The sequence below is a fragment of the Oncorhynchus gorbuscha genome, linkage group LG22 (assembly GCF_021184085.1).
Source record: "Oncorhynchus gorbuscha isolate QuinsamMale2020 ecotype Even-year linkage group LG22, OgorEven_v1.0, whole genome shotgun sequence".
Lineage (NCBI taxonomy): Eukaryota > Metazoa > Chordata > Actinopteri > Salmoniformes > Salmonidae > Oncorhynchus > Oncorhynchus gorbuscha.
Window position 1 is genome coordinate 30,805,557 of NC_060194.1, and position 13,467 is coordinate 30,819,023.

Consider the following 13,467-nt stretch of genomic DNA (forward strand, 5'->3'; position numbering starts at 1 on the left):
CTCTTTGCCAAGACAATCCCTCCACCTGACAGGTGTGGCAAGAAGCAGGTGCACCTTGTGCTGGGGACAATAAAAGGCCACAAAAATGTGCAGTTGTGTCATTTAAGAAAGTTTGGCAGTACGTCTAACCTGCCTCACAACCGCAGACCACGTGTATGGGGCGAGCAGTTTGCTGATGTCAACGTTGTGAGGCCATGGTGGCGTTGGGGTTATGGTATGGGCAGGCATAAGCTACAGACAATGAACACAAGAGCATTATCAATGGCAATTTAATGCACAAAAATACCGTAATGAGATCCTGAGGCCCATTGTGAGGCCCATTTTTTTTAAAGGTATCTGTATTCCCAGTCATGTGAAATCCATAGAATTGGGCCTAATTCATTTATTTCAATTGACGGATTTCCTCATATGAACTGTAACTCGGTAAAACCAATGAAATTGTTACATGTTGCGTTTATATTTTTGTTCAGTGTAGTTTCACAGAGACCAGTGACATTTTCAAACAGTGAAATTACATTTCTGATTACCCTTGTTGGGACATCCATACCTGGCATGTACAAAGTGCAAATATTCTGTGTTTGTCCATTTAACTTAATTTCACCTGAGAATATAGGGATGATGGTGAAGGGACTCTGTCCGTTGTTGATGTCGAACATGTACTCGATCCAGTTGGTGGCGTTGCAGTCACTGGCATCTTTCCCACAGAGCAGTGACAAGGCCTTCACATTACTGGAGGGAGCCTGGACATCCTGACAAGCATTGTACATGGCTGCCAAGAAAGAGAATCAGAATTATATTAAACACCTGGGCAGAGACCAACATCTATAGCATTAGGTCAACAATAGTTATGCTAGCCTCCCGGGTGGCGCAGTGGTTAAGGGCGCCGTACTGCAGCGGAAGCTGTGCCATCAGAGTCCCTGGGTTCACGCCCAGGCTCTGTCGTAACCGGCCACGACCGTGAGGCGACGCACAATTGGCCTAGCGTCGTCCGGGTTAGGGAGGGCTTGGTCGGTAGGGATGTCCTTGTCTCATCGCACACCAGCGACTCCTGTGGCGGGCCGGGTGCAGTGAGCGCTAACCAAGGTTGCTAGGTGCATGGTGTACCCTCCGACACATTGGTGCGGCTGGCTTCTGGGTAGGATGTGCACTGTGTTAAGAAGCAGTACGGCTGGTGTATCGGAGGACGCATGACTTTCAACCTTTGTCTCTCCCGAGCCCGTACGGGAGTTGTAGCGATGAGACAAGATAGTAGCTACTACAACAATTGGATACTACGAAATTGGGGAGAAAAAAGGGGTCAATTTTTTTTTTTAAACACACAATAAAAACAATAGCCAAGGGAAGTGATTGCGTTTTTCCACTCTTCAAGCTGTGACCTTCAACTGCATTTTGCCAAATGAACCACAACACAGGGGTGTTAATCTGACCCTTAGTTACCCAACTAATTGCATAATACAAGGAAAGTAATTTGTTTGTAGAAATCTACACTGCTACTCGGTCAGCATATACTACAAGCCCAAAAGTATGTAGACACCTGCTCGACGAGCACCTCATTCCAAAATAATGGGCATTCAAATATGGAGTTGGTTCCCTATTTGCTTCTATAATAGCCTCCACTCTTCTGGCTTTCCACTAGATGTTGGAACATTACTGCGGGAACTTGCTTCCATTCAGCCACAAGCGCATGAGTGAGGTTGGGCACTGATGTTGGCCGATTAAGCCTGGCTTGCAGTCGGCCTTCCAATTCATCCAAAAGGTATTCGATGGGGTTGAGGTGAGGGCTGTGCAAGCCAGTCAAGTTCTTCCACACAGATCTTAATAAACCATTTCTGTGTGGACCTTGATTTGTGCAGTAGGGCATTGTCATGCAGAAACAGGAAACGGCCTTTCCCAAACTGTTGCCACAAAGTTGGAAGCACAGAATCGTCTAGAATGTCATTGTAGGCTGTAGCATTAAGATTACCCATCACTGAAACTAAGGGGCCTAGCCCGAACCATGAAAAACAGCCCCAGACCATTATTCCTCCTCCACCAAACTTTACAGTTGGCACTATGCATTGGGGCAGGTAGCATTCTCCTGGCATACACCAAACCCAGATTAATCTGTCAGACTGCCAGATGGTGAAGCGTGATTCATCACTCCAGAGAACACGTTTCCACTGCTCCAGAGTCCAATGGAGGCGAGCTTTACACCACTCCAACTGACGCATGGCATTGCGCATGGTGATCTTAAATAAAATGTTATTGGTCACATATGCTAAATATGTGTATGTTATTGAAGGTGTAGCAAATTGCTTGATCTTAGGTTTATGTGCGGCTGCTCTGCCATTGAAACCCATTTCATGAATCTCCCGACACAGTTATTGTGCGGACGTTGCTACCAGAGGCAGTTTGGAACTCGGTGGTGAGAGTTGCAACTGAGGACAGACTATTTTTATGCACAAGGCGGTCCCGTTCTGTGAGCTTGTGTGGCCTACCACTTCACGGCTGAGCCCTTGCAGCTCCTAGAGGTTTCCACTTCACAATAACAACACTTACAGTTGCCCGGGGCAGCTCTACCAGGGCATACATTTGACGAACTGACTTGTTGGGGGAAAAAAAAGTCACTAAGCTCTTCAGTCAGACAATTCTTCTGCCAATGTTCCTCTATGGAGATTGCATGGCTGTGTGCTCGATTGTATACACATGTAAGCAACGGGAGTGGCTAAAAAAGCCAAATCCACTCATTTGAAGGAGTGTCCACATATACTTTGTATATATAGTGTGTCTCATACTGTGATATAGAGACTGTGCCCACTAGCTGGATAATGACCATAGGAGTTGGCTCCAACAGCACAAACAGAGCTGGGACCAGGAAATGTGCCCCCTCACCATTGGCAAATGTTTGTCCAATGTAGTACTGGACTTTCACCACATTGGTCTTGTTGGCAGCTGTGTCATTAGTGAACTGGGTTCCATTCATAAAGAGACTCTGGAGGGGGCTGCAGGTTAGCGCACAGAACAGGTTCATCAGGTTGAAGAAACAGGCTGGGCATCTGGAGATGGAGAACACAGAGAGTCAGGATAAAGAAGCTTACTATCATCAACATATAAAGAGACCGTTAGAAGGAAACAGGTGACAATGATAAGATGCCAACAAAGCTACCTTACTGCCAAGGCATCTTGCTAGACTATAGCTATAACAGGGGTCTGTCCAAGTACGGCACATGTAACGTCAAAGTCCCTTTTGCAAAGCCACCATGGTACGTACCGAGAGAGGAACTGTAGGGGCAACTGAAGGCTCCCTTTCAGAGTCTGAAGCTGCTGGACATCACAGCACAGACTCTGGTTCCCATAGTCATAGCCTGGACACAGCTCCTACACACAAACAGACACACGGTATAATTTCCCTGATCTAACTTGGTTTTGCGAAAATAAAACATGGGAGACAGAACACATTTCAATGTAAGTCAATTGTCATTTCAGAAGGCATCTTGAGAACCCGTTCAAAGAAAGCGTCCATGGTCAACCTTACCGTGAGCAGCTCATGGCCCTCTGCTGGAAGTGGGATGGGTGGTCCTGTATAGTTGCAGTTGTACTTCTTCCCCGGGACCTTGTCAGACGCACCACACTCACCGTACCACACACAGTGCTGGGCTTGAACCTGAGAGAAGATAGGTAGGCTACTTATCAGAACTTAAATTTGCTGTTCTGTAGGCTACATATGCTGCACCATGGATGCACATTTTACAATGCTTTTGTTGCGGTCATTGAAGGCCCTCAAGAAATTGTTAGTCGAGTTTCCTTCAGTTCATTTGAATTGGTGAGATCAGTTGCTACTGTGTAAAAGTTAAAGGCACGTAGCCACTGTGTTTGAACGCTAAAGATAATAAATGGGTAAATCCATTTGAATTCATTCCCTTTTTGACAGGACATCATTTAAACAAAACTTTCCATACATGTTGGTCAATGGAAGAAGTCAGAAAGTGACTTTCTGGACCTGGATGCCAAAAGACAGGGCCTTTCGAGGTGGATAGAAGGCTAATATTACACTCAGACGTGGTATAGAGAAAATAACCCCAAGGTGCCCAAGATGTCAGCTCACTTCTGCTTTAATTTAGCAAGAATCTAATTTGGGTAAATCATTTGAATTCTATCACTTTTTGACAGCAAAATTTTTGATTCGAATGAAACCTTCCATACATATTTGTCCATAGTAGATGTGCTTTTTGGACCTGAATGCTAAAACATTCAAGAGATAAAAGGTGCTCAAAGGTGACTCCTTTTGCATACCCCACCATACCATGAGACATCCATGTCTTCATCACCGGAGAAGATAAACGGTTGAAATCAATATCATTTAAAAGCTTACAAACAGGGTTGTCAAACTATTTGATACTTTATTGAATAAAAAACAAATGGATGCCCTTTTTTTTTAACCTTTAACGCAAATTCTAAAAACATGTACGTACAGTGCATTCGGAAAGTATTACAGACCCTTTGACTTTTTCTGCATTTTGTTACGTTAGACTTACTCTAAAATGGATAAAAAAATATTTTTTTGCCCTCAATCTACACATAATACACCTTGATGACAAAGTAAAAACTGTTTATTTTTTGCAAATGTATCAAACATAAAACTGAAATATCATTTACATAAGCATTCAGACTCTTTACTCAGTACTTTGTTGAAGCACCTCTGGCAGTGATTAAAGCCTCGAGTCTTCTTGCGTATGACGTTACAAGCTTGGCCCACCTGTATTTGGGGAGTTTCTCCCATTATTCTCTGCAGATCCTCTCAAGCTCTGTCAGGTTGGATGGGGAGCATTGCTGCACAGCTATTTTCAGGTCTCTCCAGAGATGTTCGATCGGGTTCAAGTCTGGGCTCTGGCTGGGCCCCTCAAGGACATTCAGTGACTTGTCCCGAAGCCACTCCTGCGTTGTCTTGGTTCTGTGCTTAGCGCAATTGTCCTGTTGGAAGGTGAACCTTTGCGCCAGTCTGAGGTCGTAAGTCTGGCCACTCTACCATAACGGCCTGATTGGTGGAGTGCTGCAGAGACGGTTGTCATTCTGGAAGGTTTTCCCATCTCCTCATTTCTAAAAAACTGTTTTTGCTTTGTCATTATGCGGTATCGTGTGCAGATTGACGAGGACATTTTTCTTCTTATTTAATCAATTTTAGAATAAAGGCTGTTACGTAACAAAATATGGAAAAGGGGAAGGCGTCTGAATATTTTCCCAAAGTCACTGTATACCTCAAATTCATTTTAGCATTTTTTTGTGCATATATCCCATTTTACGGCATCTGAGTTTGTGTTGTGCCCGCCATCAGTTGAGATATAACATGCTCTTGAATACAGGGTGAGTGTCATTTCAAATCATACAACTAGAATTCATGGATTCAAAGATAGTTGTCGGTCCACACACCGTCAAATTACATAGGTTTTCCTATGGAAGATTGACAGTATAATTTAAAACAGATATTCCCATTCAAGTGAACATTCTCTGATGTCTGGAGCTCCAACCATCTGTGTGGTACCATTTGAAAAGTTTAAATTAAAAATATATTCCCATTTTAGTACATTTATCAGCCAAAACGACACCCTGTATTCAAGAGCATGTTGTCTCAACCAATGGCGGTCACAACACAAAAACCTCATATAAAATAGGGTCTAAAATACAACATATGAATATGAAAATAATCTGAGTTTACACATTTTTTGATAATTGACATTAAAAAGGTTAAAAAATGAAATAATGTGTCTTACATTCTTTTTTAAAATCTAGAAATGAAATAGTTTGACAACCCTGTTTGTAAGATTTTAAATGATATTGATTTCAACTGTTTATCTTCTCCAGTGATGAAGACATGGATGTCTCATGGTATGGTGGGGTATGCAAAAGGAGTCACCTTTGAGCACCTTTTATCTCTTGAATGTTTTGGCATTCAGGTGCAAAAAGTCACATTCTGAGCACTTCTACTATGGACAAATATGTATGGAAGGTCTCATTCAAATCAAAAATATTGCTGTCAAAAAGTGATAGCAAGAATATCATTTGGGTAAATCATTTGAATTCTAAATTAAAGCAGAAGTGAGCTGACATCTTGTGCACCTTGGGGTTATTTTCTCTATACCACGTCTGAGTGTAAATTCTAAAATAAAACCTTCACTTCCACAAATCACATGTGCTGTGGTCTTCCGCGTTCCCCTTTTAATCTACTCTTTCGATGGTTGACTTCCGAACAAGTTTCTTTCAGACTGATAATGTACAGTACACACTGTGCCCTGTTTCTTTCAGACTGATAATGTACAGTACACACTGTGCCCTGTTTCTTTCAAACTGATAATGTACAGTACACACTGTGCCCTGTTTCTTTCAGACTGATAATGTACAGTACACACTGTGCCCTGTTTCTTTCAGACTGATAATGTACAGTACACACTGTGCCCTGTTTCTTTCAGACTGATAATGTACAGTACACACTGTGCCCTGTTTCTTTCAGACTGATAATGTACAGTACACACTGTGCCCTGTTTCTTTCAGACTGATAATGTACAGTACACACTGTGCCCTGTTTCTTTCAGACTGATAATGTACAGTACACACTGTGCCCTGTTTTTTTTGCATAGGTCACTCGACAGCTTTGGTTGGTTCCCTTGTTGTCACGGTCAGGGGTTTCAAGTAAATCACAGTAAGATGCACTCTAGGACTAGACTGAACTCACTAATGTGTTGCTACTGTTAAATTATTTCCAACATGTCTCTTATGAGTTATTACACTGGCATTTATAGGAAGGGTGTGTTTGAAGACTTATTTTGTGCCTTTTCTGTGACCAGACCTTGGCTGTGCTCCGCCTAGTCTAAAGCCTTGTTCACACTGCTGAGCCTACTCCACTGCGTACACACCCGTTGTTAATATGACAACCATACGTAGAATGTATGCACACATGACTGTAAGTCGCTTTGGATAAAAGCGTCTGCTAAATGGCATATATTATATTATTATTAACTAATGTAGCCATAGATAGATACAGCGAGTCATGTCTTAATGTGAACATGTCTCCGAGTAGGATACAGCCGTAGGGTACTCCCATTACACCCATGTTAAATTGCCTACTTTACTCATAACCGGCTGTACTCTTTTAAATTATTATTATTATTACTATTGTTATTATTATCACAAAATGTACATATGCTTGGTTGGTCATTTTTAATATTCGTCCATGTCATCTTAATCCCAAACTGGATGCTCAGATACTGTCGCATGGAAAGTACATAACAATTATCAGCCAAAGAGCCGAAAAGCCGGGGTGTATTCATTACGGTAACAGTTTACCATTTCAGAACTAAATAGACGCAAACACAGCAAAACAAAAGTTGCTATTGCAAATTCAGATAGGTCCTTCCCCATTTCGTTCCATTTGCTTTAGTTTAAGAAACGCTTTGCAACAGAATCGGCGTAAAAATACGCCCATTGCATACCATTTTTGTTTGAACAATAGTTTAATCAACTGCCCAAGGACCAGGTTAGACGAACCTCATGGGTTCAGGCTATTACACCGCAGTGATGGAAAGCTGTGGCCTCTAGTTACTCAATACATTTAGCTACAATGCATTCAGAAAGTATTCAGAACCCATTGACTTTTTCCACTTTGTTACGTTACAACTTTATTCTAACATGTATTAAATGTATTTTTAGCAATTGTATAATTTAAAAAATAATTTACATAAAGTATTCAGACCCTGTACTCAGTACTTTGTTGAAGCACCTTTGGTAGCATTTACAGTCGCAAGTCTAATTGGGTATGACGCTACAAGCTTGTGAGACCTGTATTTGGAGAGTTTCTCCCATTCTACTCTGCAGACCCTCTCAAGCTCTGTCCGGTTGCACAACTATATTCAGGTCCCTCCAGAGATGTTTGATCGGGTTCAAGTCCGGGCCACTCAAGGACATCCAAAGACTTGTCCCGAAGCCGCTCCTGCGTTGTCTTGGCTGTGTGCTTAGGGTCGTTGTCCTACTGGATGGTGAACTGTTGCCCCAGTCTGAGCTGAGTGCTCTGGAGCAGGTTTTCATCAAGGATCTCTGTACTTTGTTCCGTTTATCTTTCCCTCGATCCTGACTAGTCTCCCAAGTCCTTGCCACTGGAAAACCTCCCCCCAGCATGATGCTGCCACCACCATGCTTCACCGTATGGATGGTGCCATGTTTCCTCCAGACGTGACGCTTAGCATTCAGGCCAAAGAGTTCAATCAGACCAGAGAATCTTGTTTCTCATGGTCTGAGAGTCTTTGGATGCCTTTTGCAAACTCCAAGCGGGCTGTCATGCACCTTTTACTGAAGAGTGGCTTCTATCTGGCCACGCTACCATAAAGGCCTGATTGGTGGAGTGCTGCAGATATGGGAGAACCTTCCAGAAAAACAACCATCTTCACAGAGGAACTCTGGAGCTCTGTCAGAGTAACTATGGTCACCTCCCTGATTGCTCAGTTTGGCCGGGCGGCCAGCTCTATGAAGAGTGTTGATGGTTCCAAACTTCTTCCATTTAAGAATGATGGAGGCCACGGTGTTCTTGGGGACCTTCAATGCTGAAGAAATGTTTTGGTACCCTTCCCCATATCTGTGCCGACAAAATCCTGTCTCAGAGCTCTACAGACAATTCCGTCGACCTCATGGCTTGGTTTTTGCTCTGACATGCACCGTCAACTGTGGGACCTTATATAGACAGGTGTGTGCCTTTCCAAATCATGTCCAATCATTTGAATTTCCCACAGATGGTCTTCAATCAAGTTGTAGAAACATCTCAAGGATGATCAATGGAAACGGGATGCACCTGAGCTCAATTTCGAGTCTCATAACAAAGGGTCTGAATACTTATGTAAATAAGGTATCGGTTTTCACATTGTCATTATAGGGTATTGTGTGTTTATTAAAACACATTAATTTAATCAATTTAGAATAAGGCTGTAACATAACAAAATGTGGAAAAATCAAGGGGTCTAGACATTTTCCAAATGCACTGCATTTGTGTTCAAAGCACTGTGTCACCAGTGCAACTACCTGATATGAAAGTGATTTGAAATGTGGCTTGAAATATCTGATTCCACTGTGCTTTTTGGCAGGCTGTCCAGACTGCAGGAAAAATAACAGATTCTAATCAGATAGGATTTTTATTTGAGTCACTTCAAACTGCCAATGTGAACAAGGATTAAGCCTCTGTCTGTTCGGGGTCTGACGGTGATATTGTGTTTCTATGTGGCGCAAGTTCAAAAGGCACTTGCCATCAATCCACCAAATCAGCTGCCTAGGAGGAGGATGGCACACCTAACAGGCTAAGTCATGTAAAATCTATTTTATTGGTAGTGTACACATTTGCAGATGTTATCGCAGGTGCAGCGAAATACTTGTGTTTCTAGCTCCAACAGTGCGGTACTACCACAAATCCCAAAAATATAAATAAATGTATGGTTCAAGCAGGGGAATCCCGAAGAGCAACTCCAGTTACTTCCTTGACATACAGGTCTCCCATTACAGTCGTTTTCAGTATCCAACATTTGTGTATTGTTACTCCATACAGCCATACATACTGTATCTTAAAGTTCATTGCCCTTTTGCTGCGTGTTGTCGTGAAGTGTATTGGAAATGATTTGACTGTAGGAATGAAGAGGATTGATCAACTTATTTTAGGAATGCAAATGACTGCGCGAGTACAAAGATAGCACTTGTCAATTTTAACAATGGGCAATTTAATTCCATCCCACGAGAGAAAATCTGATCAAAACATGAGTTGCTTTGGGTCGTTTGTTGGATTCATGTATTTTTAGCAAAATGTGTTTTATATTGGAGCAGGAGGACGCACATCAGTAGCTTTGAAGAGGTCTCGCTCTCACTTGAATCAGAGTACAGTAATTTGCATGTAAGCCCATGTCACGCAAATATTTGATTTGAGATAAAGAAATGCGTTTATTTACTTTACCTTGCTGAATAGCTAACGTTAGCTGCATTTGATGGATGACTTTTGAGCTACAAGACACTCGCGTGACAGTGACGAAAAACCATTTCGTCATGTCTGGCCCGCTCGAAAAGCCATATTTATTTTAGCTCCTAAACCAGGCTTCCCCAACTGGCGGTCCGAAGCCGGACGAATTTGGTTTTGTTATTTTTTTAATTGTTGGACATTAGACTGTAAAAACACCATCTCCAAGTGACTTTACATTTTGGAAATCAGTTCCAAAAGATTGCGAAACAATAGATATGTGATCGTATACAAATAAATATCAGCACGTTTTGAAATTATGTTTTTGTCAAATCTGTTTGGTCTTGAAGTCTACAAATGATTTGTAGTCATGTTCCGGTCCCCTGACCATCCGCTCAATAAGAAATCGTCCAGCGGCTGAATCTTGTTGATGATGGTCAAAACTAGCTACTAGTACAATTTGTAGCTGGCAGCTGGTTCTAGTTTATTGATGCCAGCTAACGCTATCTAGTTACTTTAGCAAGATATTTAACGTTAAACGAACGTTAAACCTTGTAAGCATGAACAGGACTTGATTTGGGTAAGCAAACTAGCTTTTTGACACCGATTTAGCTCGTTTGACACACTTTAGCAAGTTAGTAGGGGTGTGCCGTAATAGCGATAGCGTGTCTGATGATTGAATCAACAAAACAAGTTAGCGAACGGTTACTGCAAGCAACCGGCAGCTTGCTAACTATACGCAACAAGAGACTAGCTAGCAAAACAAGTCTATAGAAAGCTATTTAATAGGTAGGTGGACTTACCCATGTATAATGTCCCTCTGTCAAAATTATGAAGAGGAAAAATAAACAGCTTCTTTCTGATAAGAGCCCCATCCTTCTTACTGTCACAAATACTTCTCTGGCATTCCAACTACAGTAACGACTGACGTTATAACTAGCTATATGAACCCCGCAAAACTTCGGCGTTTCCTGTTATTGCTCGTCTTCTTCATTACGACATTGGTGACTGGAGAACAACCATTTGGCACACTGCTGCAACCTACCGGATTGGAAAGTACGAGCACTAGCAACATTGTGAAATGTAAAAAAAAAAAAAAACTTTTGACACACAAAACGTAGTTTTTTAACAAGAGATCCTTTAATCTTATGTTCATCTTAATAAAACAGGTTGAAAAACACTCAGATTTGCTGTTGAACAGTGTAAATGTCTTTAAAGAAAACAACGGTTTATTAATTTTCACTTTGAAATTAAATAATTATTTCATTAATAAGTGTATATTCATATATAATGGGACAAGACCATTTAGATGAGGAATGTTGATAGGATAATTTATAGGTGACCATATTGAGTATATTATACACGTATAATCTCACATTTATCTTGGGGCTCCGGATTGGCGCAGCGGTCTAAGGTACGGCATCTCAATGTTAGAGGCGTCATTATAGACCTGATTCAATTCCAGGCTATATCACAACCAGCTGTGATCGGGAGTCCCATAAGGCGGCGCACAATTGGCCCAGTGCTGTTAGGGTTTGGCCGGGGTAGGCTGTCATTGTAAATAAGGATTTGTCCTAGTAAAATACAAATGATCTGTATGTGTACCTCTGTCAAACAGCAGGCTCTCAAATGTCAAGTAACTAATTCATATATTCCTTCAAAATGGTTAGAAGATTTACAGATGTAGTGTCAGAACTAAAGACCCAACTGTTCAAGACAATAAGCAACAACAGAGATATACTAATATTGATACTTTTACACTGGGGCACCAACAGGGGTCAGTGTGTCTCCCATCTGGCCATATAATAAAGGCTATAGAGCCCTCAAATTAAAATCTGGACCTCAAAGCCAGTTTCACTGCAATTTTTCATTATTCCCCTCTAATCAGAGACTGATTTAGACCAGGGACACCAGGTTGATGCAATGAATTATCAGGTAGAACAGAAAACTAGCAGGTTCCTGACCTCAGTGTACGATTTGAATACCCCTGCTATAGAGCCTTCAGCAGAGTCATCAACAGCAACATTTGACATTGTTGTGTCCTCATGAAACCCTCCTTCAGAAAGAGTGCCGTCATGATTCAGAAGTTCATCAATGAACTCCATGCTCCAGCCACCATCAGTGAAGAGAGCCTCCTCCTTCCCACTTCTGACACCAACAACGTTCAGCAACATTTGTGGGTCTCAAACTGCAGGTTCCACACACAGAAGAGCCGAGACATCTAACTGTTGTTCTAACAGTTTCAAGCCCTTAAGCCGTGGAAGGTAAATACCCAATAATACTATATACTCAATACACCAATCCAGTATGAGTGACATCTTTAAGTACTGTTTGTGTTGGCAAGAAAAGGGTGAGCTGCCACATATAATAGTATTTCTGGAGCATCTGACATCAAGGATTGAAGGTTACACTCTTGTCTAGTAATAGTGTTTCTCCACTTATACATTTAATTCTGATCACAACTTTTCATTGTGCAACAAGACATCTCTTATGGGCTTCTGATAGGGGCTACAGTATCTTATAGGCCTAAGGTTTTCTCTTGGTCTTTTGAACACAATGGAGTAGAATACACCCAGACCCAGAGCCTAATTCCTATCACATCTCTATCTGTTCAGACACAGTTTGAAATGGAAGAGTTTCATAGTACTATACAATACTACAACTGGTGAAACAAAATGGAAAGCTGCACTTATCTCACTTCTGGCTTCTTTAGGCAGGGATAAATACAATGCAAAGTACAATACAATCCATGGTACCGCTACCCCTCCTCAACAAAGACCTCATGTCTTCTCTCAGTAGGATAGAGAGCCTTATTCCCTGGTGTCTTGTTCCCTCCCCAGTGGGAGTAGGGGGGTAACAGAACTCAGTTTGGGCCCACGTACTCTGCGTTCTCTGCGGCTGGGATGTGGGTCTTGATGGAGGGGGTGAAGTCCTGCTGGTAGTCTGGGTTATCTATACTGTTTTGGGGCTGGTTTTTCTGGACGTGGTGGAGACCACCATTGGAAATTGGGGAGAGGCCATTGGAGGTGGGGGAATGGCCGTTAGCAGTGGGGTTGAGGCCATTGGAGATGCCATTGGAGGTGGTGGGGGAGAGGAGGGAAGGCTGGAGGGTGTTGAGGTACTCAGGCCCCACTGCCCCGTTCTTATAGCAGTTCAGGTACTCTGCCTCTGTTTCATCTGAGGATATGGTGGGGAGGAGGGTGCGAGGGGGACCAGGGTGCTGGTATACAGGGTTCATCATGTCTGAAACTCCGTTCTGGTTAATGTAGTCTGTGGGGCAAAATGACAGGAGTTACTTACTACAGCAGGAAAACAAGCCCTCACAGTGAATGAAACGTTCAATTGTAGTTTTGTAACCAATGACAGGTGATTTGACAGGTGCTCTACTTGGCATATGAACTACAGCTATTGCCCAGCAGAGGTCACTCTTCCTTTCAAAATGATACATGACTGTTTTATTTTGAAAGGAAGATGTATCACAATATGTAATGAATTAGCCATGTTCTGGGGTT

The 13,467-nt window shown here is 42.2% G+C and overlaps 2 protein-coding genes across 2 annotated transcripts in view; both read right to left on the reverse strand.

Annotated features, from left to right (window-relative positions):
• Positions 1-10,929, reverse strand: part of npc1 (Niemann-Pick disease, type C1) — a 30,390-nt gene extending 19,461 nt beyond the window's left edge. The window contains exons 1-5 of the mRNA XM_046321676.1: positions 10,759-10,929; positions 3,515-3,643; positions 3,251-3,357; positions 2,872-3,035; positions 602-769 (exon numbers count right to left, since the gene is read on the reverse strand). Coding sequence (XP_046177632.1) covers positions 602-769; positions 2,872-3,035; positions 3,251-3,357; positions 3,515-3,643; positions 10,759-10,830 — 640 coding nt within the window. The 5' untranslated portion in view covers positions 10,831-10,929. The remainder of the gene's footprint in view (positions 1-601; positions 770-2,871; positions 3,036-3,250; positions 3,358-3,514; positions 3,644-10,758) is intronic.
• A 147-nt stretch (positions 10,930-11,076) lies between these two features.
• The window catches only part of LOC124009655 (epidermal growth factor receptor-like), an 84,917-nt gene continuing 82,526 nt past the window's right edge, over positions 11,077-13,467 (reverse strand). The window contains exon 27 of the mRNA XM_046321677.1: positions 11,077-13,225. Coding sequence (XP_046177633.1) covers positions 12,819-13,225 — 407 coding nt within the window. The 3' untranslated portion in view covers positions 11,077-12,818. The remainder of the gene's footprint in view (positions 13,226-13,467) is intronic.